At 33.2% G+C, this 27,021-nt stretch overlaps 1 protein-coding gene across 1 annotated transcript; it reads left to right on the plus strand.

Annotated features, from left to right (window-relative positions):
* The first annotated feature begins 462 nt into the window (after positions 1-462).
* Positions 463-25,802, plus strand: LOC133197883 (titin-like). Its single transcript, XM_061334066.1, has 10 exons — positions 463-529; positions 1,615-1,929; positions 5,722-6,027; positions 11,843-12,142; positions 16,380-16,679; positions 18,704-19,003; positions 22,492-22,788; positions 23,252-23,524; positions 24,234-24,536; positions 25,747-25,802. Exons 1-10 carry the CDS (start codon positions 463-465, stop codon positions 25,800-25,802), a joined length of 2,517 nt encoding a protein of 838 aa, XP_061190050.1.
* Positions 25,803-27,021: the final 1,219 nt, after the last annotated feature.

The following is a 27,021-nucleotide window of genomic DNA, read 5'->3' on the forward strand; positions in this document are numbered from 1 at the left end:
GAATATTATGAAGTCGTGTCATTTTCTTTACATGTCTGAAGAGGATATCCATCACTTAACAATGTGAACTTAGCGATTCTATTGATTAGAAACTTGAATTAAAACATTTAACCAAAATTACAAAAATGATTGAAAATGATTAAAAAATACCTAATGGTATGGTATCGTAATCAGCACTTGGATATTTGCAATCTACATGATAAGTGGTGCTGCAATGAAATATGAAATAAACTGTGGGTGTTATGAGCCTCCTTAAATTATATCCGCCCCTCCAAAACTGCTAAATAGGTAATCCTATACCCGTTCCCAGTAAAATGTCTTTTTGTCGTTATCTTCTATTATATCGACATTATATTTTAAATCAGGAAATTATAAGGTATATATTAAATGATAAATAAAATTTTGCGTTGATTCAAGCGACGTTTGTTTATACCCGGAAGTTTAATTGCTATCAAAGTAACTATGGCTGTCAGGAAGTTACTGAGTTCTATTTTCAGTGTTATCATTTTATGTTTTTATCAATGTGCGGGTAAGTATTGCAAATAACGGTGTGATTCAATGTACAATTAACTTATCAATAATAATTCTCTTACGTAGTTTCAGTCTTTTTTCAAGCTTAAGCCAGAGGGGTAGATTTTTAGTACGAAATGTCGTATCTGTGAAAATTATAACATTTACATGACAGGAGGTCTATTCTTAAGGCACAGCTGATATCATTTATGCGTTTGTATATCTTACTTACTTTAAATCAGGTCGACCAAAGGAGAATTGTACTTTTTATTAAATAACATGCTTAGTTCATGTAGGCTTCGAAACCGGGGGGGGGGCTACTATTTTGCAAAGATAGACATGATATAGGCATTGAAATTGGGGCTTACCTCTTTTGTTGGTTTAGCCCCCCAAATTTCAATTAGCCCCCCTCCCCCACTTTCAATTTGCTATCATCTTCATAGTGTCAAGGTTATGTAATGTTGTTCCTCTGTGTTGAGGAATGTGTTAAATTGTTAACATTTATGACAAATATAAAGGTGTTATAACCAGGTAAATTCTGATTATAAGATATAGAACAGAGTCTTGGACTATATCCGTTGTTTTAGCACAAACTGGCAAGAAGGAACGTTGGCGGGTATTAAAGTAGCGGCGCTGTGGGGCCGTAATACAATTAATTTCAGCGAGATCCGTAGAGACTAAAAATTTTGGTCTGGTGTCTCTACGGATCTCAGACCAGTGTCACATAATTTCATTCGGGGTTTCGTGCCCGAACTTCGACCGCTTGTTTCGATTAATACGGGCTGAAATGAATTAGCTGTCCGCTTCAACTTTTTGCTTTGGACATCCTTTAATTCCCTATCACCATAAAACTTTCGTTTCTTACCTCTGAAAGGTTAAAATCCATCAAAATATAAAGTTAATGATTTTTCATAGCAATAAGCTACATGTATTCGTTTAAACCTCCGATGCTGAAGACTTCCAGCAATAGTATGCCCAAATACTTCGTATAAACCGTTATCTGAGACAAAAAATGTCTATCTATTGTAACCATTTAGTTACTCAGAGACTGGAATTAAGGTTTCTAGCAATGATTGCTTAATTGGAATAACATTTCATATGTAGGTGAACTTACTCTAAGTTCGGCGAAAGTGAGGGAAGGAGAAGCATTAGAATTATTGTGCCAGTCATCAGAAGCTGGTGGATTATATACGTTTTACTCTTCGAACAATCAGGGATACGAAAGGTATGGTATTGGTGTGGGGAGTTTCAAGAGTTGTCAGACTGGAGATGTACCTGGATACATAATGGAATGTGATTTTGACAACTGGATATTCAATCTGACAATCCTAAATCCTATTCACAACCAGGTCATCTTCTGTAACAGACGCACAGGCCCAGAGGATACTATAATCATCAATACAACTATCTTTGTTCAAGGTACATGTAAATTGCATAAAAGTTGAAGGAAAAGATTAACGCCCGAACTTTTAAAATATTTTTGGATCTTTTAAAGTGAGGTATATGTATATGAAGATAACGAACAGCATTCAAGCTCAAAAGTCCACCGAAACAATAAAAATGAGGAGCAGAGCCGCAGACAATTCAGTGTGTAAATAATGGCCTAACGATAAGTATGAAAAACTTCAATCAGCATTTGACTCAGTGATAGATTGTTTTTATAAAATTGCTGACAGGGTCATTGTAACTTACAAAATGATGACTTTAAACGAGACTCTTGATAAGACGAATCAATATAATTTAAGACCTACAAGTAGGTAAGTGATCATAGTGCAATTATATCTGTAATGTAAAACAAAAGAACTTAATAAGCGATCCTCCAATATTTTCCATAATCGGTCATAATAAAGAGCAACATATACAATTAATGTATGTTTAACATACATTGTATGTTTAAAGCTATATATACAGACCTTGAAACCTGCTAATACCACCAAAAAAGGGCTGATATGACATATGATATGGATTTTAGTATGTAATATTCTCTATTTATTTTGAGTAGCCGTCACGGTGGCTCAGTTGGTAGAGCGCTCGCTCCGTGAGAAGGCCATTTGTTCGAATCACGGCCGCGACTGACCTAAGTCGATAAAAAAATAGGTAGCAACTGTTCCTTCGCCAAACGCTTGGGTTTTTGAATTGAAAGTTGCGGGTCCTTCGGATGAGACCTTAAAAACTGAGGCCCCGTGTCGCGATAGGCGTTGGCATGAAAAAGAACCCTCATTGCTCAATGGCCCTGAGTGCCGAGTAATGGTCTAAATTTGAAGCCCTTCACCGGTATATGGTGATGTCTCTATATGAGTGAAAAATTCTCGAATGGGACGTAAAAGAACATTCAATCAATCAATCAAACTTTAGTTTGAGTAGGGGTACCATGTTTACATCCAATTGCCATTGAATTCTGGCCCCGCTCCACTCTTTGAAGCCCTTAAAATATACGAGGGCACGTAGGTTAGGAACGATATTATACAATCATTGACTGGGGTTGAGGGAAACATTGATTATGTTAGCCTCGAAGGGATGAATTAATGCCCGACGCGGAGCGGAGGGCAATATTTTCGTCTCGAGGAGGCTACGTAATCAATGTTACCCGAAAACACAGTTAAAAATTGTTTTGTTGTATTGAAAAAACAAAACAAAACAAATCAAGCAAATAGTATTTTGATTCAATTCATTGAAAATCAGCAATGATTTGTATCTTATGCATTATCCTGTCCGTGATTGTATTGCTAGCGAATCTTTAAGGTGCCATAATTGTGATACTTGTTTTGTTTTGTTTTGTTTTGTTTTTTTTTATTGTGACGTTATCTTTTTTTTAATATACAAATACCGACTGGGGTTAAGGGCATCATTGATTATGTTAGCCTAGCTCCAAGGGATGAAATATTGCCTGACGCGGAGCGGAGATCAATATTTTCATCCCGAGGAGGCTAATATTATCAATGTTGCCCGAAAACACAGGCAAGATTTGTTTAGTTATATGAAAAATAAATCATTAAAATAGTATTTAGTTTTAAACAAATTATTTGCATCTTGAGTGTAAACCTAGTGTTTGCGAATCTTGCCTTGATTGTGTTACTTGGTTTTTCTAATGTGAAGTTTTGTTTGTTAGTTTCGCGACGGTATCATTACGTCACAATACATCAATCTTCTTATCTTCTTATCAGAATCCAAATCAATAAAATTGTGGGAAAACTCTCTTTGTCCTGTCAATAGTCAAAATTAAATGACCAGTCAGTATTTTTAGGAGGAGCTAATATCAATTATTTTGAATGATTCTCTATATAGAGAATATAGGGACTATTCTTTACTGAATGTAACAATTCAATCTACTAATCAGAATCAAAATCAATAGTACTGTGGTAAAACTCTCTTTGCCGATCAATAGTTAATTAAATGACCGTCAGTATTTTTTGGAAGAGCTAATATCAATTATGTAGACTGTTTTTCTATATAGAGAATACAGAGACTATTCTTTACTGAATATAACAATATAATATTATTCAAAGAAAGCAATATTTGACATTCCATTAAACAAAAGTTCATCAGGACTCCGCTCTTGTCCTTATATTACCAGATTGTGATAAACGATGTTGAAACGATGTGTAATTTTAGTTTTAGCTCACCTGAAAGGAAACCTCAAGTGAGCTTTTCTGATCACATATTGCCCGTCGGTCTGTAAACTTTTCGACATTTTCAACTGCTTCTCAAGAACTACAGGACCAATTTCAATTAAACTTGCCACAAATTATCATTTAGTGAAGGGAATTCAAATTTGTTCTCTTTTAGGGGGGGGGGGGGGTAAATAAAAATACCGGTAGTGACGATTTTGTGGTATCTTTTAAAAAATTCTCCTCAAGAACCACTCCGTCAGAAAGGTTGAAACTTATGTGTAACCTTAATTTGTACATAGTGTAAATTCAATAAGAGAATCAACATATATATTGTATGTTTACATACGCGGATATGTTAAGGCTACACCCAGAGAAATCCTACTTGCCTTTACAATATGACGTCATAGTAAGCTGTATGACGTGAACCTTAGAAATAATGATTTCTTAATATCTATATTTAAAGTTTGATATCAGGTCAAAGAAATGGATGGAATCATTAAAAACATAATATAAACTAAATCTTGTCGTTTTTGGGTGGTATAAGTAGCTAATTATTTAGCACGGGGGTTAAATACCAAACCCATGACGTCATAACTATTGATCAAATATTTACCGAGTGAAATTAAAAGTGACGAGAATTCTTATAAACAAATATATGAAATGGGAGTTTTAAAGCATATACCGTGAATGTTATGTGTGATTCATAAGGAATTAAAGATTAAGAATCAGGTAGGCTGATATATTCTTATCATGTTTTCTTATAATGAACACAGGCAGTGCTTTGAAATCCCGATCAACCTTTCCTCTGTCGATCTATAACAACAAAGATGCAAAAGTTCAACACTACGCCGCATACTTTGAAAAATAATTTTTGTTTGTATCGAAAGCTTGTATTCTATAGTACTTGGAAAGTGCTGCTAGAATCGTGTGGTTAACATGAATTGATAACATTTCCATGATCGTATGTATAAAATGTAAAAAATTTGGTAAGATTTCATGCGAAACTTTGGAATATTTTTTTCTTTGTCGGGAGAGTAGGATTCTAGCAGCACTTTTCATGGCCCAGTGATGTTTTTACATAATTATTTTCACTAAAAGAAATGAATTATCTCCGGGGTAGTGTTGAACTTTTCACTTTTCCATTAAGGCATTTTTTCTTTTATAGACGTCACGTGATGACGTTCGTAGTGGAGTGCTTCTTTTAGCCTAAGATTCAATGACGTCTATACAATGGATAATAATAGTAAATGTTTTATATGTGGCTTTTCCGATTTATTAATGTTACATTTTACGAAAAAAGTCTAAATTCGCCGAAATATGATCTGTGTACTGCCTTAACATACCTGCGTATATTGATAACATATGTTTTACAAATAAAGCTACATATACATTGTAAGATTAACATAAATGCTATTAGCATATGTTTGATATATAAAAAAGCAATATATAGCATGCATGTTTAACCAAAAGAAAAGCAACATATACAATTTATCTCCAACGTAAAAAACGAAATGAATGATCAACCTGATTGAATTGAATGATTACCAAAAAAAAAAAAAAAAAAAAAAAAAAAAGAAAATGGATTTCTTTTTATTTCTAGTGCCTGTCAAAAGAATCATGCTGTCTCCATCATCTAAAGTAGATGTTGTGTCTGGAAATTCGTTAACCTTTACCTGTGTAACATTTGCTTCTAGACCTGCAGCAGAAATTGTGTGGCACATAAACTCTACGACTCTTGCTGGAAATACTTCAATTGTTTCTAAATCTGGGCTTAAATATGATGTGAACAGCACGTTGACTTTAACATTAACAAAACAAGACAATAGTAAAGAAATTTACTGTAGTTCTAACAACACATTTTTGGAGAAGCCACTGAAATCATCTAAAGCTTTTTTGAATATACTTTGTAAGTACATTGGCCTTTTATCAATGATTTAATTATTATTAGTAGCAGTATTAGCTCAGTTGATCGAGAGATTCAATTAAGGGTATCTGGAAAAGTTTAAGTCGTCAATTGTCCGGTGCTTTTCTTTTCTTTTCCTTTTTACATGTTAAACTTGGCTACTATTAAAACACATTTGTTATAAAGTATTCTTGGGTGAAAAGAATTCAAGCGTTTTCTTTGAATTTTAAAGAAAAATAATTAGAAAATAATTAGGATATTTCAATAACCTCGGGATCAACATGGACCCTTAGTAAACTACTGGGGCGGGAATTTCAATCTGAAAGCTGGGATAAACATACAGAGTATTTCTTGAAACATTACAGCAGACCAGTAAGTATCAATAACCACAGAAAATAGTAAATTCACAGTGCAATTTCGAAAAGGAAACTTATTTTTAGTATTAGTTTTGACGAGGTATTTTTTTTTTTTACCAAAACTCAGCTGAGTAAGTGTCAACTAAAAAAAAAAGCGATTATGTATATTGTAAACAAGTCGATAAGTAGTAAGCAATTAAAAAGCAGGTTTCGGGACAACAGAAGAAATGTTTTAATACAGAGAGCAAAGCGTTTATCAAGCAAAATTATTTATTTAGCAAAATTTATTTTTTTCGGGGAGGGGGGTTGGGGGGAGGTTGGGAGGAGGGGGTTCAGCTGTCCAAAATCGATTGATAGGTCTGCTATTTTTATTTCTTTGATTTTCTCAGATCATGTATTAGCAGCTGTATTAAATACAGGAGATGTTCTGTAACTGACATTAGATTGATTATTAACTCTAACTGCAAACGGTGAATATATTTTTAAGGTCAAGTCTGGCAACCTGTGCATTAATTTCACTGAATGCTTGCATTCTGTAATTTGCACACATCATATTGTTTCAAGTATCATATAATTGAATTCAACTCTAAGGAATAGCTAAAAAAGTATAATTACAAACAACATTGTCTTAATTAATGCCATATGTAAATACATGTATAATGTTAATGTTAAAGGTAGTTACCAGTAGTTGGATAATAACATAATTCTGGCATGTAGGAAATATCTTTCATAATCACAATAGTTATTTTACCATTTATATAATTACCATTTTATTTGTATATCTTGAATTCCCTTTTAATTCTTTCTTAACAAGTTATAAATTTAAAATGACATTTACATTCCCTTAACCCTGCCCTTAGATGCGTATCCCTCCCTATGTCCTTGCGTGCTGGTCACTTTCTTGAGATAGGAGCTTGCTCACAGGTATATCTGTATACTTTCTTATTGAAATTCATGCAAAATTTACAAAGGGTTTTGTTTTACGCATCTCACCATGGAGATAAACATATCAGGATGACACCCCCGTCCTTTTCGTCAGTTTTTATTGAATACGATTTTTTTAAAAATCATTTTAATCCAGAAATAAATATTATGATAGTTTCTAATGAATATTTCAGGATTCTTTTACAGTAAAACATTGAAATATAATTTGAACCACTTATAGAACACCTCGGTAAAATTATTCAATTTTTTGCAAAAGCCCTCTCTATAAGATTAATTCGAATTTGTTTAAACCATCCCCCCCCCCCTGGAAGTTGGCAAGATGCCACGGATGGGGTTTAAAGTCTTTTTATAGAAAAAAAATTGAAAATTGTTAATAATCATCTTGGGCAGGTTGCTACATGTACATGTACCTGAGGAGCTAAGAAACATTCCGATTTGACAGTTTAGCAAGGAAGGTGATAGGCCTCATTTAACCCGGTATGATGAAATGAAAACCAAAGAACAATTAATGTAATATTTTGCAAGTTTATGGACGATACAATGACCTTGTCTGCAAATACACCCTATCATTAAGTCGAATGCCCGTGACGTTTTCCATACTAATTATTACCATTATTTACACATTGAACTGTTTTTCCCGATCATGACAAGGAGCACACGACGGGTGTGACCGGTTGGCAGGGGATGTTCACTCCTCCATGGCACTGATCCCACTTCGGATATTTTTGGAAGTCTATGTTTGCTCTGCTCCCGATTTTTATTGTTTAAGTGAACTTTGAGCTTGAATACTGTTCATTATCTCCATATCTCACTTTTTAAACTGTTATCAAATGAACAGCTTAAAAACAGCCAAATAACAACTGAAAACTCTGAAGAAAATAGCAGCTCATTCTATCTTGGGAGATAACCCAATTGACTTTGTGATGAAAATTTTATTTCATTTGCAAATTATAAGGCAAATCATTGTTTCCGTGAGAAATGTCAAAAGACAATAAAACCTAGATAAACAGTGTTTTAATATTGTATGCGATCGATATGATTTTGAAGTCAGAGAATTCAAGTGCTTAAACAACAACCCACTTACTATTTAGAACGTTTGCTTCCTTGGTATCATGGTGTTAAGAAGCATGAGATAAAAATTAAGGCATTTCACTTTTGAGAGAATCAAAAATATCCAGTTTTTTGTGAACAACTTAAAGATGATCTTTCTCTCACAAGGTCTTGGTTTAGTCTGCATCGTTTTTTAAATAAAATAACACTCCCTGGTCATTTTATTCTTCCATCAAAATAAAGCAAAAATATATCTTTCTATATATAACTACAATCATCAGAGGCTTATCCATTAATAGTTTGCCCATGAAAGATGTAAAAATTGTATCTATTGCAACACTGTGATATCATTAATTTCAGAAAACCCTGAAAATATTCATGAACTATTGGCAAGTTCTATGGGAAGCCGATTAGAATATTTTTGAGAAAAAAAATCATAAGAAAATTATAAATATTGTCTCGGAAAGTTCCTCTGTTCCTCTGTTCTTCCAACCTTTTTCTGATCGTTCCTCATATTTTGTGTTAAGTACTTGTTCAAAGAAACCACTCAAGAATCTTTGCACATCCTTGGGTGAAAGGGATTTAAATATGCTCACAGGAAGTGCTGCGTTCTCTTTCAAAGAGAGATATTTAAGAATTCGTAAAATTTGTGAGGCATCTTGTAGAAATCTTCTCAGGAACTATTGGGCAAGAAAAGATGAAACGTATGTGAAAACTTCATTACATACTCTATATTCAAGTTTGTTCATATCATAACCCCCGGGGTTAGGTCGGGGCCACAAGAGGGGGTCGAAGTTTTACATAGGTATATATTGGAAATGTCTTTAAAAATCTTCTTCTCGAGAACAGCAAAGCCATGATTAGTTATATTATAATAGAAGTATCCTCAGGTAGTGTAGATTCAAGTGTGTTCCAATCAGGACCCTTGGGAGTAGGGCAGGGCCACGACAGGGGGTCAAAGTTTACCTAGGAATATATAGGAAATATCTTTAAAAATCTTCTTCTCAAGAACAGATAAGCTATTATTAGTCATATTAATACAGAGGTATCCTCAGGTAGTGTAGATTCACGTTTGTTCAAACCATGACCCCGGGAGGGGGGGGGGGTAGGGCGCAGCCAAATCAGTGGGTCGAAGTTTTACATAGGAATATATAGGTGTAATGGTTAAGGGGCATTTGAGTAAAACGCATTGATCACTTCAAATAGTAGAATGACCCAACAACCCTTGGGATGGACTAGCCCAACCAAAGGGTATATAAGGCAAAGCTTTGGGAAATTCAGGCATTCAGAAGCTAGCTGAAGAAGTTGGATGTAGAATCAGCAATAAAGAAGATAAAGTATTCCACCTCTAATAGCAACAAATTCAATGAAATTGAATACAAAACAGATGTGTAGGGGTTGAATACTCAATATATTTAGACATAATTCCCATTTATTACTATTAGTATGTAAGGGTGGGATGTGTCCTAATTTATGACCTTGAATTTTGGTAACAGTTTTCTCCCCCTGTTTTTAATCAATAAAAATCAATTTTTCAAAACTTCTCTGGTAAAAAAAAGTCGTTTTCAATTGTCATTCTATTTCTTATGTTTCAGTGCATCTTTCCATCACAGTATTTATTGATATTCCTAATATTTGAATTTTTATTTTAAAAAAAATCGCTTTTCCCCATAGACTTCAATGCAATCTTTGTTAATTAATTACTGCTTAGTTATTTCCATAATCTTTCTCTTTGTTAAACCTTTTATACTGTAAAATGCTTTAAAATAATATCAGAGTATTTTGTTCGTGATGGACAATTAAGGAAAGAAAATTTGGTCCTATTGGTATAGGAATGGAAAACCTTAAGTGTAAGAGCAAAATAAAAGTATAAACGTTGTAAACACCAGTGGCAAGTATCCTAGGGAATTGATGTTAAGTTCTGGGTTTAGTAAATCTGAAGAAGATTCTTCTGAATCTGAAGAATCTGAAGAATTTCTTATCTATCAATGGGAATATAAAGGAGAAACACCGTGCAAGTAGTACCTTACCCAGCCCCCGTCTCTAAATAAGAGAAAATTTAATTTGATATACCCTCAGACATAGGTGTCTTAATAAGCATTCCAGTCATCAGCTCAGACAGAGTAAAAAGGAAAACTTATGTATCCGTTGTAAGAATCTGATCATACATGTTACATAGGAAATATCTTTAAAATCTTCTTCACAAGAACAACCAAGCCATTATTAGTCATATTTATACAAAAGCAACCTTAGGTATTGTAGATTCAAGTTTGTTCAAACTATGACCCCCTGGGGTTTGGGGGCACAACAGAGGGTCAAAGTTTTGCATAAGAATATATAGAAATCATCTTCAAAAAGTCTTCTGTTGCTCTTCTGTTGGTTAGGGCTATTCAATTTCGTCATTATTTCGGTGTTTACATCCATATGATATTAAATGGACACAGTTGCATTGCCGTTTTGTTTACAAATTTAAATTTCTATTTTTATTTAAAAAAAAAAAAAAACTTAATTCAATGAATAGAAATACCTTGATATTTCTTGAAATTCAAAGACAAAAACATTTTTCATAACATCACGTTAAACAACTCTGTTATGAAAGATGGGTACGGGCTCTGTTATTGTTAATATTTACGTTTTATTGGGTGTGTTCAATTTGTTTACTATGTACACATCACTAAGCACGGACAGGCAATGATGTTGAGATGGTTTTACTTTCTAACCTTTCTACTCTGAATTTTCTGGATTATAGATTTAATATTTTCATAAATACACAAGAAATTTTCGATTTTTCTTAAATATTAAGGGTAAAATTTATTTTATGAAAGTTAAACGAATTGTGTCAATCAAAAGCGTCCCGAAATTCGTAGTTTTAAAAACTTCTATTTCAAAAAAATGTTAACATTATTCCTTTTTTCATTCAAATTATATTAGCTAAGTCGATTCTTTTAATGTTGCAATACGATTACACTTATTTTCATGAAGTTTTGATTCTCGTTATTTTCTTGGTATGAAGAGACCCACGAATTCATGTCCTCCACATAATGTTAAATTTAAATAAAATCTCTATACTCTATAACCACACAAAAAAATCCCATTATCATATATATTTCCCTACTTTGTCTGATTCGAGTAAAACCTGATATATATCTGCTTTCAGATTCTAATTAAAGTAAGTAGTGTTGCTGCTGTACAGTTGAATAAACTCGAAAAATATATGTATATATCTAACTGAAAATTCTTCAAACAATTTAAAATTAAAAATTTCATTTAGAAGACCGACATTTAAAAAAGCAACAATCTCACCGCAGACCTCTGGTATGCTAGCTGATACAGCTGATTTACAGATAGTTCAACATAATGATTATAATATACTCCCAAATTAGTATCAAGCCTGCCTAACGTGGATTTTTAACAGCTGCACTCATGGTAAATTTCACCAACTCTATAAATATCATTGACGAATTTAGATGTCCCATCCATTGCTCCACAACTAAAAGCTTTAGGATCCACCTCGGTGAATGAAGGACAGATTATCACACTACGCTGTAACTTGCCTACACTGGGGAACCCTCCTGTCACATGGAGCTGGAATTGTGGTGATGACACATTAACTACTGAAGGAGTGAACAATACAGGAACCCAAACTGATTTTACATTGACAGTAAACCGGAAGTACAACCAGAGGACTTGTCACTGTAGAGCCAGATCTACAAGACCATCATTGACCTATGACCAGATATCAGACAAACAGAGCATCACTGTATTCTGTAAGTACAATTATACCCTAACATCTTCTGATGGTAGTATTCTGTAAAAGTTAAAATAGAGATATAGAGTCTTCTTATATTTTGTGTTGTAAATTCTTTCCTTTCTTACAATTTTTCCGACGTATTAATTGATTTTATCATAATTTAAACAAGTATGATAGGAATTGTTGTTGAACGCATCTTTTGACATAAAACACACAAAACTAGACTTATTTCATGATTAATTGCAAACCTGAGATTGTTGTTCATATTTTGGAACACAACTGGGCGTATGACCTTAAAACATTAACTGACAAGTTGGGAAAGATGCAGCTTACATCATTTCAAATGTTCCAGTCAAAAGACTTGATCTCAAAGCAGACGTCTGTTAAAAAAAACAACAACATTGGAATGAAATTCTTAATTGTTGGAAGTTCATTTTCAATCCATCTAAGCTATTCTACTACGCATAGGGTTAAGATTAATCAAGAAGACAGAATTTTATTTTCCGAATACTGTGAATCAATATCCTAGATCTGAATTTTCTATCTAATGGTTGTAAAGACGAATAATGACCACCATAGAAAAATGACCGGGGGTCATCGAAAAATGACCCCCTAGCTGCAGAAAAATTTAGTTTTTTGTAGAAAAAGAACCCTAGGGGTCGGTTTTTTATATGTGCAACCTATAAGAAATTGACCCCCGTTGAAAAATGACCCCATCCCAACAGAGTGATAGAAAGTTCAAAAGAGATGATTGTTGCCAAGGTTTGGATCTCAATGGGTAATTCTCTAGCGTTTTTCTGATTAATACTGGACGAACACACAGGTGTGTTAAGGAAGCACTAAGATAATCTGACTTGACTAAATCAGTGATACCATATGACGTCATAGTAGGCGATATGACGTCAATTTTTTAACACAAGTTCTCTAAATACTGTTATTTAGAGATATAATTTAACTCCTGAATTTGAATAGAAGCTTGCAAATATTAACAAAAATAAAATGTTTTTATTTTGTTATGCTGTATCTGTCACTTGAATTAAAAACTCAGAAAAACATCACCTGTTTGAAAAGGTGATATCATTCATTCAAATTGAATAGGTGATATCACCTATTCGAATACGTTATATTCCTTATTCGAAGAGGTGATATCACCTTTTCGAAAAGGTGATATCACCTTTTCGAATTGGTGATATCACCTATTGGAACTATTGGAAATGAAGAGGTAATATCACCTATCGAAATTAGTGATATCACCTATTTGAGTTGAATTGGTGAGATAACCTATTTGAATTTAAATTTTAGTGATATCACCTAATTTGCATTTATTATAACATTAAAAATGAATGTTCCCTTCCTCAAGTCAATCTAGCTTGAATGCAAAGTAAAGGATGAACTTTCAAAAGGCTTTCAAAGAGCAATTTTATTTCCTTAGAAGTGATTCAAAATTGATGAAATTGATTTCATTACTCTTGCACAAACTTTTAATAAAGTTGCATTGAAATTACTGTACTTAATTTGAGCCATGCCCTCTACTATGTCGGCATTAAATTGATCAAATAAACTATAGATTCTCTGTACGATCAATTTTTTTTGGCACAAAGAGGAGAGGAGGCACTGTTTTTAAGTTACAATGTATATGTAAATAAGGCCATACAATAACCTGGTTCGCATATGAAAAAGCTAGATTTCTATTGACCATAAGCAAATTTGGGCTGCCCTATCCACCTGTGTTATAGTCAAAGACGTTTAAAACGCCATTTGTTGTCATTCCTGTGAAGCTATATAAATTTCACTTGCCGACAGTTTTGCTATATTTATTTATACTTTCTCTCTGTTATAATTATCTGTGTGAAAAGAGGCTAATATTTTACTTCCTGTATAGAGTAAATGTATGCACTATAGTCTTGGGAGCAGTTGTTATTTTATGTTTAATTTGAATAAGTGATATCACCTATTCAAATACGGGATATCGCAAATTCAAAAGCTGAATAGGTGATATCACGAATTCGAATAAGTGATATCACCAATTCGAATAGGTGATAAACCAATTGAATAGGTGATATCACCCATTCGAAAAGGCGATGAAATATGGAGATAACGAACAGTATTCAAGCTCAAAGTCCATTAAAACAATGCAAATCGGGAGCAGAGCAAACACGGACCTCCCCAAAAAAAAAGAGGTGGGATCAGGTGCCATGGAGGAGTGAGCATCCCCTTTAGACCGGTCACACTCGCCGTGTGTTCCTTGTCATGATCGGTAAATAACGGAAAAATCCGTCGACAATTCAGTGTTTTAATCACTTAATGGCGGTAATGGCTATATCACTTAATGGCGGTAAATACCAAAACGGTTCCTCATACTAATTCTTGCAATAGCATACATTCTAGTGTTGATCCTTTTTATCGTTTTTTTTTCTTCATACTTTGCTATTTTACTGATTATAGACGTTTATGGCCAATTAACAAACGGCTTGACTTTAGAAGTCTCTAAAACAACAAGTAGTTCTTAGTAGTTCTTTTTGTTTAAAAAATTGTACGGCACTTTTGCTATATGCCCGAAAATTACATGTATGTACACTATTTAAATCATTGGCTTAAGAAAGGCATTCGGACGCAACTTAATTAACCGGTAGATAGACATTGTAAACATCTCTCTCTCTCTCTCTCTCTCTCTCTCGATCCTCGATAGTATAAGCGAAAATAAAACGATATTTTTTTTAAAACAGTGATACATAAGTCAATCAGAGTGAAAGCATTTCCACATAGTGAACATTGTCAATTCATTTTAAAAGACAGTTGAAAGATTTAATGAGAACAACAGAGAATCCTTATATCTTCAATTTATCTCAGGTGAGCATTTTGATCCATGGACCTCTTGATTTATTAGTTCTTAATTTTTTTAATCCAAAAAAATATAGTACTAATAAAATTTACCAAGGGTCATTATTCTATGGGGTCATTTTTCTTTGCGTAGATTATGCAGATTATAAGGGTGATGCCACTTTTTCTACGGGCAAAAGGGTCATTTTTCGACGTCGAATAATGATCGGGGGTCATTTTTCGACGTCGAATAACGACCTGGAGTCATTTTTCAACGTCGAAAAATGACCTCCGGTCATTATTCTACGTGAGTCATTATTCATCTTTACACCGGCATATTTCATGAAGTGTGTTAGCGCTTCATGATAAATATACCAGCGTGAAGCGTTGTGGTTCATGTACCTCATGAATTTTCAAAAATGAAATTCATTTCTTATATTTATATTATTTTTTGTGCTGAGTTGCCATAAATTACGCCATTCAACTGTCAGTTTTAAAGCAAAACGTTTTGCACTATAGTTTTGACGTCAAGAAGGATATTATGACGTAACAATTGAGATATTCATGCTCATTCATGGTAGTTCATGAGAAAATGAAATGTTTTCTATTTTGCAAAGAATCATAGGGAAAATTATTCGAAATGAAATCTAAGCACATATAGGACTAATCATTGTCATGGACTTCTTTATAAGAAGACTGTTAAGATTCATTTTTTATATTTTTTTCTCCCATTGTGACTTTACCCTACACCTTGAGCAATTTTGAATCTGCACTACCAGAGGTTGTTTGCATATTTATATTACTTATGGTTTGCTCTTGTTGAGAAGATTTCATTCCTTCATATTCCTTTGCAACATTTTGATCCTCTACGGTTGCTCCGACAATCTCTAGGGACCATGATTTGAAGAAATTCAAATCTGAACTACCAGAGGATGCTTGTATATAAATAGGAGTAATCATGATCATGACCTGCTGTTTTTAAAAAAGCTTTTAAAAATGTTCCTATATATCCCCATGCTGTTGTACAGTTGAATAAATTCGGTAAATACCCTTAATTGTACAACTTTAATCATCATATCGAAATGTTGTTCCGTTCGTTTTGTAAAAAATGAAAATGAAGTGTTACATATTAAAATTAATAACAAAAGAAATATATGAATATGTCGAACGGTATTTTAATTTCTTCAACTACATTGTATTTAAAATCCAAAACTTCATTTACAAGGCTAGCATTTAAAAGAGGAACAATCTCATCGACGACATCTGTAATCTGTAATCTGTAATGCTAGCTGATACAGCTGATTTACATTGTACTGAAAAATAATGAATATAATGTACTCAGACTTTAATATCAAACATGCCAAACTTGGTTTTTAAACAACTGTACGCATGGAAAATTTCACGAACTCTATAAATATCATTGACGAATTTAGATGTCCCATCCTTTGCTCCACAACTAAAGGCTTTAGGATCCACCGCGGTGAATGAACGACAGAATATCACACTACGCTGTAACTTGCCTACACTGGGGAACCCTCCTGTCGCATGGCGCTGGAATTGTGGTGATGACACTTTTACTACTGAAGGAGTGAACAATACAGGAACCCAAACTGATTTGACATTGACAGTAAACCGGAAGTACAACCAGAGGACATGTCACTGTAGAGCAAGAACTACAAGACCATCATTGTCCTATGATCAGATATCAAACAAACAGAGTATTGCAGTATTCTGTAAGTACAATTACACCTAACCATCTTCTGTAAAAGTTAAAATATAGAGTCTTTATATTTTGTTTTGTAAAATACTTCTTTTCTTACAGAAAGTCACATGTATCAATAATGTTTGACAATAAATGTGTTTTGACCTGCTGTTTTTAAGGACGTATAAAGATTTTATCTTTTATATTCCCATGCTGTTGTACAGTTGAATAAATGTGATAAATATCCATAATTATTACATTACATTAAAACGCCTAGACATCATATAATTGTTGTTTCCATCTGTTTGATTAAAAACATCAACTGTTACATTTTTAAACTACCTGAATGAGTTAGTATGACACGAACGCATCCGCTGGTGGAAGCTTAAAATATGTGAAAGTCCAAGAGTATGAAAATACGTACCGGTAGAAATGGCACAAAACTAAGATATAATATTGCTGCTTGTGTTTTCCGGAATAAGTTTTCTATAAAACAACATACTTAAGGTGCATGAAAATTGTGATCACTAACAAGGAAAGTAAAGAAAAAAAATAACACGTCCCGAAAAGAGTAAATGATAAGAAATTTTCAAAGTATATGGACCACAAGTTTCGTAAAAATATGACAATCCACAGGAATCTTAAAAGCCTAAACTGGATCTGTACGTCATCAATATCAAGAGATCTACCAAAAAAGGTGTACAGCTCATTAAATGCACAGCAGAAAAGTCCATTAAACGGTAATTTATTGATATTTTCCAAGTTTAAATACTATAACTTTCCTAAAAATGGGTCATTGAACAAAATCTTTCATGTAAGACATTAATATAAATAGACACAGACAGAGATATAAAGATACCAAATATTAGCTAATTATCTACAAGTGCATATGTACAGCAAAAAATAATACTCTATCAGAAAATCGTCCGAGTAACCGATTGACAAATATTGATCGATTTGACATTCCTATAAAAAGTCTTGAAAATATAGTGAATTAATAGAATGTTTTAAAGTCCAAGGGCCATAACTCATAATAATGGGTCCATCAACATAAAAATTAAACTTGATCTGTAATTTATCAATATCAAGAAAACTCACCAGAAATCAGCTCATTATCTTCATTCATAGGGAAAAAAAGTCTGAAAAAATAATCATGACGGAATGATAGAATTGTAGAACGACGGAATGATGGACGGAAAGGGGTAAAACTATATACCCCGGCCAGTTCATCGGGCATAATAACAAAAGAAATAGATGTATATGTCCAACTGTACCTTGATTTCATCAAACTATTTCAACCCCTTTTATTTACAAAACCAACATTTAAAGAGCAACGGTCTAATCGGACATCTCTGATACATGTATATTGTACCTATTTGAATCATAGCCTGTGCAGCTAACGTATTCCTAAATGTACTCCGTAAAATAATATCAAACCTGTGAGTCTTTGGCTTTATATAAACCAGTGCAAATATGGTTAATTTCGTCAACTCTATAAATGTAATTATTTACATTTGCAAATATTTTTATTAGATGAACCTATTGAAGAGAAAAAACGTTCAATTCTGTATGAACTTATTAGGGGGTCAGAGGTCATGGCGTGACCGAATCACACAGCGAGATGATATCTTGTCTACATATTTGTGTCACGGTGACACTGGTTTCGGAACTTCTAAGCCGTTAAAGCAATGTAAAAGATAAAATTATTGAAACATTTATGTTTTTCTTGGTTCAACAAAGGATCATTAGTTCTTTCTTCGGTGTGAAGAATGTTTTTAATTAGCCTAAAATCACGATTACCATTTTAACCCGAAATTCCTTTGAAGTTATGTAAACTGAAGACGATAGCACCGCTTTTGATTTCATATATTAAGAAATCATACAATAATAGTAAGATTATTCTCAGTAGCGATCATGGATTTTTCATTTTGAACAGATATTTCCTTCTTCTGAGAAGCCCTTCGGGCTTCACAGGATTTGATCACGTGACCAACCAAGTTCATTTCCCAGAGAACTTTTTAACATTGTTGTTTATTTCTTTATTGATGGATTTAGATGTCCCCACCAGTCCTCCACAACTAAAAGCTTTAGGATCTACCGCGGTGAATGAACGACAGAATATCACACTACGCTGTAACTTGCCTACACTGGGGAACCCTCCTGTCGTATGGAGCTGGAATTGTGGTGATGACACTTTTACTACTGAAGGAGTGAACAATACAGGAACCCAAACTGATTTGACATTGACAGTAAACCGGAAGTACAACCAGAGGACATGTCACTGTAGAGCAAGAACTACAAGACCATCATTGTCCTATGACCAGATATCAAACAAACAGAGTATTGCTGTATTCTGTAAGTGTAATAACTTATATGATAAAATCCACATTTTTAGCAAGAATTGTCTCTTCATACTGTATGATAATAACGTAAAACATGCACAGATTACACCGATGTTGTACATGTAACTTATTAGAAAGCAGAACAATGTACATTTACCATATAAAGTTTTGCTTAAGTCATCCTTTAACATAAATTTTCTCTAGCTGAACTGTGTTCTGAATGCCTCTTAATTCGATAATTTCATTTTGGATGTCAAAGTTGAGATTGTTGGTTCGACTGGCCAATGGCCAGACGAGCTTATGCTATAGTAGGACGTCTATTGTCTGTATGTTTGTCTGTGAACATTTTCTTTCAAATGCTACTACTCCTACAGTTTTTATCCGCTTTTTGCATGTGTTACTCTGTGTATCTTTATTTTATTTCGAAAACGGTGTTGCCATGGTTACTTAAACATCAAAATAAAATTCTTTCAAAATGGTACCCATTTTACACTCAATACATTGTTGTACTTAGGTAGATTTCTCTTTGTTACAACATTTTGGCATCAGATTTTATTTTGACTAACGGTGTTAACATATTTATTGAATTAGAAGTTTCTTCGAAAGTTTTCAAAATGATAAATCTTTCCTTCAACACCTTTACTATGATTTCAATAAAAGTAAGACTACTCGTATGCTGCACTATAGTTTGCATTAAGATTTCGATTAACAATGTTGTAGGGATTATTAAAAGTAGAATCATACCTCAGATTTTGTCAAAGTGCTACACCTCCTGCAGTTGATGTATGAGTTTAATAAAATCACAAGTATGCTAAACTAAACCAGAAGAGGCCTGCTTGGTGGTTAGAGCGTTTACTCTAAAGTCGCGGTTTAAAGAGTTGATCTTTACGTCGTGGGTCCGAATCCATTAAATTCTCCAAACAACCAAGCAACTAAACCACCTAAGCCAGATATTTCAGTTATATGTATGTCCATAGCTACTATATTTTTATATGTTTGTATATCTTTCTTGATTGTTTACATTTCTTAGAAATGTAAACAATTAAGAAAGATGTCATCGTTTGTTCTTATCATTTAATCATAAAATTATATAATAAAACATTTATTGCTGTCAATAAGATGAAGTACTATATTTTAATTGAACTCACCTTTTTAAATGCAGCATATAAAACTATACTCGGAGCATGTTCTTTGTTTCATGATTCGTGGTAATCAAATGTATTGAAAACATAAACTGGTGTAAAATGTTCTACTGATGAGAGGATAATGGAAAGAAATTAGCAATTAAATGGTTAACTGGGCTATCAAAATGCTTATTGCGTAATATAAAATGTTTAATGTAGTTGATAAATAGAGAATAATCCATGGAATAATTAATCAAATACAGCCTGTCTTCTTGCAAGGACAACGAACTCAAATGACCTAATACAAAGCTACTGTCTTCAAATATAAGCGATATTTGGGCTAGGGTAAGAAAACGTGATAGAGGCCGAGCCCTCCATCATTTTCGACCCGAGCCCAAATATCGCTTATATTTCAAGACGGTATCCACGTATTTTGTTTATCCTGCATCAGACCTCAAAAATGAGCTATTTTAAACAGATTAAGATTCATCTCTTCAGTTGAAACTAAGACGCCACGGCATAAACATTGGAATGTGTATGACATCACAATGCTTTCAGAACGTCGGAATACATGCACGAGGCTTTATTAGGGCATTGACCGAATTAAGCTTTAGTTTATTTGATTTCCTTTATTAGGTCAATGCAAGGGGTAGTTGCAGGATAAAATGTATGTCTTATTTCTTAAAACGGCAACAAAGAACATGATGTAGGCTGTAACTATGGTTACATTTGAAGAAAATCTTGCTATAAATGTAAGAACAAAATTAAAATTAATTCTAATTTTTACATCTCAGGCTATAATTTAAAAGCGTAAACAGACCAAAAAGGCATAAATCATCATTAAGAAGAATTAACACATTAATAGTTTGCTTACTTGTACCTGGTTGTCATAGCAACGGTGTTTTGTGCCAGAATCTTTGCAAAGAAAACTATAAATTATTTCTGAAATTGTTACAAACGCAAAGATTTTCAGTATTTTATTTGTTATAATGAGACATTTAATAAGTTCCGTGACACAAAGGTGAAGTGATCATACATAAAAATATGGACTTTTCCATCTTTTTTCCATAGCTATATATATTGGTTCCTTTCTTGAAGTCAATATGTACTCTTAATAATATAAATTTATGAAAATAATAAAATGATATATTACTTGATGATGACAGCTGCATATTAGGACAAAAAACCCCATTTCCATAAGAAAAATAAAATTGTTTGATTATTAAATCTTCAACAAGTCTAAAACTGTATTATCTATCATTTGTATGTATTATCATTTGTATCTTTAAAAAAATACTATAGTTTACGATAGTGATAACTTTGACTCTACGAAAACTATAGCTAAATAAATTGATAACTTTGACACTTTATTTTAGTGATAAATTTGAAAACATTGATAAACTATAGTGATCACTATGACACTATATTGATAACTATGAAAACTTTGATTTACTATATTGATCACTATGAAAATTTTGATTTACTATGGTGAAATTTTGGATTTACATTATTGATAACTTTGAAAACTTTGATTTACTATAGTGATAACTATGACACTATAGTGATCACTTTAAAAACTTTGATTTACTATAGTAATAACTTTGAAAACTTTGATTTGCCATAGTGATAACTATGACACTATACTGATCACTTTGAAAACTTTGATTTACTATAATAGTGATAACATTGACACTTTGATTTACTATAGTTAACCATAGTAAACTATAGTTAACTATAGTATTTTTTTTCAGGGTAGGTACGATCAAAAGATCTGGGAAAAAAAATCACTGAAACCCACACTGTAAAAATGTTCTTTTTTTTTTTTTACTTTTTTTTTTAATCACAATTAACTAAACTCCCATGATATTTAAGGTAAATATGAATTATAAAGTCTTAATCATTGTTTCAATGTTCCAAATTATGTTCCACTTTGCCGCATTATTATGCAAAAAGATTTCCAATTTTATTTTTCTAGAATTTGTGTTTCTTCCAACTTTGAGACTTATTGCCACCATAACCATTAATCTACAGCATCAATATCAATTTATTTTTGAAGTAAGCCTTTGTGATATGTATAATTTAAAGGGAATCTGTGACCATGCGTAACACATCCCATATGAACATGTAAAAACGCAAATCATCATATATTTACAGATTAGTCTTACTGATATTATAATAACTATACTATCGTTATGATGAACTGAGGGTCATGTGAGGAAAATTTGAAGTTCTACGTCATAAAAACTGCTAAAGCTATAAAGTTATGACGCAGTTAAATTGATCTCACCAAATTGTATCAGTGATAAAATTTAGTAAAAATGTCTTGTATTGATGTAAGCCCCTTAGTTTGATTTTTTTGTCTTATTCTGTTTCGCAGATGTTCCAGTTACTGATCCGGAACTGAATGCTTCGATTTCTACATCAGTGGAGGAGGGACGGTCCATTCAGTTACTCTGTAAGCTGCAAACAATGGGTAACCCTCCTATTGTGTGGAGCTGGGTTTGCGGGAATGTCACACAGACCGATGGAGTTATCAACACAGGAACTCAGTCCGTGTTAACATTGCCTGCAAGCAAGAGAAACAACAAATTGATTTGCCAGTGTAGGGCCAGAAGTCCTAGACTCTCATTATCATACGACAGAATGTCAAAGATGCAAAGATTATCTGTATTCTGTGGGTATAACATTTGCACAAGACAAAAATATTTCTTACAACTTATACATTTTTGAAAATAGTTCTTGTTTATGAACAATTCTTTCTTAAAGCACGAAAATTTTATTGATAAAGGAATTTAGATGCTCATGAAATGAATGTTATCTGTAAGTCCATGCATAATTGCAAAATATCTTTGAAATATCTTAATACTGGTAAAAAAATCTCTTTATTCTTTTTATGCAGTTATCATAATGTAAAACAAAGTAAGTTGGAAAAAAATATATTGCTTTAAGTATTGTCTATCTTCAATAGACAATTTATTTGTATGATTTGAGATGAATAATTATTTTCATATATTTTTTTAATATGCGATAACGTCATGTCTTTCCATGGCAGAAGTTACTTACGTCTACATAAAGTTGCTGAAATACAATATCCATATTTATATGTGAGTTTGAATTAAAAGAAACTATACCCTTAGATATTTCAGATGTTCAGATCATGCCCGGCAGTAGCCTAAGTATAGTGGCTGGAGAGAAGCTGACATTGATAAGCTGTTATGTTGAGAGTGCAAACCCAGAAGACATTCTTACCTACAAATGGATGAAAGATGATGGTTTCAATACTACTTTGGTTTCTACAAGTCAATTTTACTTGATTGAACTTGCCAAAGTTGAAGACAGTGGTAGATATGTGTGTACAGCCCGTTCGTCCATGAGGAACGCTAGTGGTATTATTGATGTTAATGTACAAAGTAGGTTTCCCCGATTTTTGGACTGAAACATCAAAATGTTTTATATTGTACTTATCAGCATGATAAAAAGAAAATTTAATTTATTTTGATATTAAACAACAGGTCGATGATAATATAAGGATTAAACAACCAAGAGAAATATTTATCTAGTGAGGCCAAGCCAGTGTCGCATTCATGTTTCGATTGACAAATCTTTATATCACCCTAATTCAAAGTCATTAATTGTTTTATTATATGGCTTTTTTCATAAATAACTATTTATGTACATTGTACAATATATACCTCTAACATACTGATAAACAGTCAAAGTTTTTTGAACGTGTCCAAAACATGTCAACAGTGCATGTAGACTACAAGTAACTGAGAAGGAAGGAAGCGCTTGAGGGCGTTGTAATATTTTAATATCCTTTAGACCAATTGTCAGCTACTTTCGATTGCCTATTCAATTTTATCGCCAAAAATCGTCCTGATTTCAAGTATTAGAAATGCTTAAACTTTGGTCGGATAATAACATGCTTTATTGAAATGTTATTGTTGTTTGCATCATCTAAAGGGCATTGCTTATAAAGTTTCATTTTAAATACTACTACTGTAAAAAAAGAAAAATGTTGCAATTTTGTTGTACAATTCAATTATGTACAACAATAATGTATTTTTTATACTGGTATCTTATTCTCATTGTTTAAAAGTAAATGCTTATGAATTTCAGGAAAACCCCTTCCTCCAACGATCATACAGGTTGTTTGTAAAACCAGATATGCTTACGTTTCAATGGTTTCGTCTTATCTCGGTATACAAGGAAGTGAGATTTTGCAGTACAGCGAAATGGATAACTTATTTGAAAATGCAACTTTAGAAGTAATGAATAAAACACATCGTGACATTATTATCTACAAGGTTTTGAGTTTGATGCCCGGAAAAGAATACAAATTTAGAATCCTGGCATTTAATCTTTATGGTATTACTGAATCAAAAAGTCAGAAGTGCTCAACGGACAGAGATGCAGAAACAGGTATTTTTTTTATCCTTCTTTCTAAAACTTATAACATAGTAAACATAAAACAGATGGAATAAACAATGAACGTAACATAACAATGGAACAAGTAATTAACACAGTATAACATATAGAAAAAGTAATCAATATAGTATATTGAAATATAACGATAACAAACAGTATTTAAGCTCAAAAATCCTTTGAAGATTATTAAGGATTTGTAGAAGAGCAAACACGGAACTCTAAAACATCAGAGGTTGGATCAGGTGCCATGTAGAAGTAAGCATCCCCTGTCGACCAGTTACACTTACCTGTGCTCTTGTCAAAACGAATGGAACCGTCACGGTAGCTCAGTCGGTTGAGCGGGATTCAATACCCCCCCCCCTCCACCCTCGCCCCGGCAACTGACCTAAGTCGATAAAAAATAGGTAGCAACTGTCTTTTCCTTGCGCTCCCCACTTTGAGGTGAAAGTTGCCGTTCTTTCTAATGAGACCTTAAAAAAGAGACCCCGTGTCAAAGCAGGAGTCGGAACTATCATGACTATAAAGATCCCTCTCTGTTCACTGGCACTGAGTGCCGAGTAAAGGTCTAAATTTGAAGTCCATCGCCGGTATATGGTGACGTCTCTGACTATATGCATGAAAAATTCTTCAGTGGGACTAAAAACAACAATCAATCAATCAAAACAAATGGAAAAAGTAATGAACATACAAAACATAGAAAAAGTGATCAATACAGTATAACAAATGGAATGAGTAATCAACATAGGATAACACAAGGACTAAGTAGTCAACATACTTAAGCAAATTGTTCGAGTAATTCACAGAGGAACATTTACATTTGCTGTTCTTTTTTTACGAAACCAACTGTGAAATCGATTTGAAAGACATTTTTGTGTATACTCACGAGTAAAAATATACACGGAGAAACTCGCGCTAAAGTGACGTCACAATGAGGCTACATATACGTTAATAAAAATTTGACGATAAGGGCAGCGAGAAATTCAAACATTGAGTATATTTTTGGTGCATTTAAGCATGTAAAATGTAAATATAAGGAATATTTTAAGCGCGCTTCATGAAAATGACTACGTGACAAGTTTGTGTGATTTACACACCAATAACTCACACAGAACTTAAAAACATTCCTTAATTACAAACGAAACAAGTAATCAACACAGGATTGCAAATAAAATAGGTCTTTTTGATTGTTTAATGTCCCTTCAAGAATTTTTCACTCATATTGAGACCCCACCACTTCCCAGTTGTGGGCTACAAGTTTAGACCTGGCCCCGATCATGAAATATCTTAATCTGAAGTCAAAATCTGTTTATTGTGCTGAAATCTTTTGAAGTCTAACAGTTCAAAATAAAAAAAAAATATGTTATTCAGCACTGCGTCATCTAGCTGCTATTGAATGTAATTTAAGAATTTCAGTTCACAAGTTATAGCCATCTTGAAAATGTTTGAAATTTCGACTTCAGTCTAACTTTTATGATCCTGGGGCCTGTTCTTGGCATTTAACGGTCTTTGAGCATTGAGGGATCTTTTTCGTGCCAGTATATACTGCGACACAGAACCTCAGTTTATATGGTCTTATCCGAAGGACTCTCCACGTTCCGCAGTGGGATTCGAACTACGCAGGACTGTTAAGGCGTACTACGAAGAAATCAACGGAATATAAAGGTGCATAAATATATCCCATTTTAAACTGAATTTATTTTTGTAAAGCTACTATATTATCACATGACTTTAATTTCAATTAAATAACATAGTATACCCCGCTCTGTACAGAATTTGGTTTGGTCACTTTATTTGGCAGTCACGTGATAAATGCGTGTAATGTGTACTGTATGTAGGTCATTAACAAATTTCAACATCGCAAGGGCATATCCTAGTTAGAATTAAAAATTTCAGTAATAAATTGTATCTATATAACTTGTAGTTTATGAAAAGTGCTGCTGCTTTAAATAGAATTCGTATTTTATTAGTTTAAATTTCAAGTTATTAGGCTCTAGTCGAAATATGTGTGACCTTTACAATGTATTTTATTTATTTATTAAGTAATGCTTTCGATTTCAGGAAAGCAGCAGCACTTTTCAAGTTAAGGAATGTTTCCGTTATGCATATTTAAAAAATGGTCAAGATCTATTAAGTGTATGCCCTTGCGAAAAGACGATTTAATGAGGCACCTCGGCGTGAAACATGCACCCAGTACACAAAAACACGGTAGAATTAATTCAATACATTCTCTCGATAGTTTTTAAATAATGACACTAAACAAAGGTTTGAGATTTGTATTAATGGTCTACCTAAGATTTGCAAATAATATTCTGTTTAATAATAAAATGCGTTTTTCACTGTGGTTAAATTACTTGATCCGCCTCTCACTGCACATAAAATGCGTCAAATTTTACCATGATGACGTCATGTCGACAAGTGCATTGCGATCAGTGACTTGTTTATATCTTGCTGTGAGGGATTTAACTAGCGACAAAAATGA

The sequence above is a fragment of the Saccostrea echinata genome, unplaced genomic scaffold, assembly GCF_033153115.1.
Source record: "Saccostrea echinata isolate AGI-Se365-2 ecotype Australia unplaced genomic scaffold, CSIRO_AGI_Sech_v1 ptg000032l, whole genome shotgun sequence".
NCBI lineage: Eukaryota > Metazoa > Mollusca > Bivalvia > Ostreida > Ostreidae > Saccostrea > Saccostrea echinata.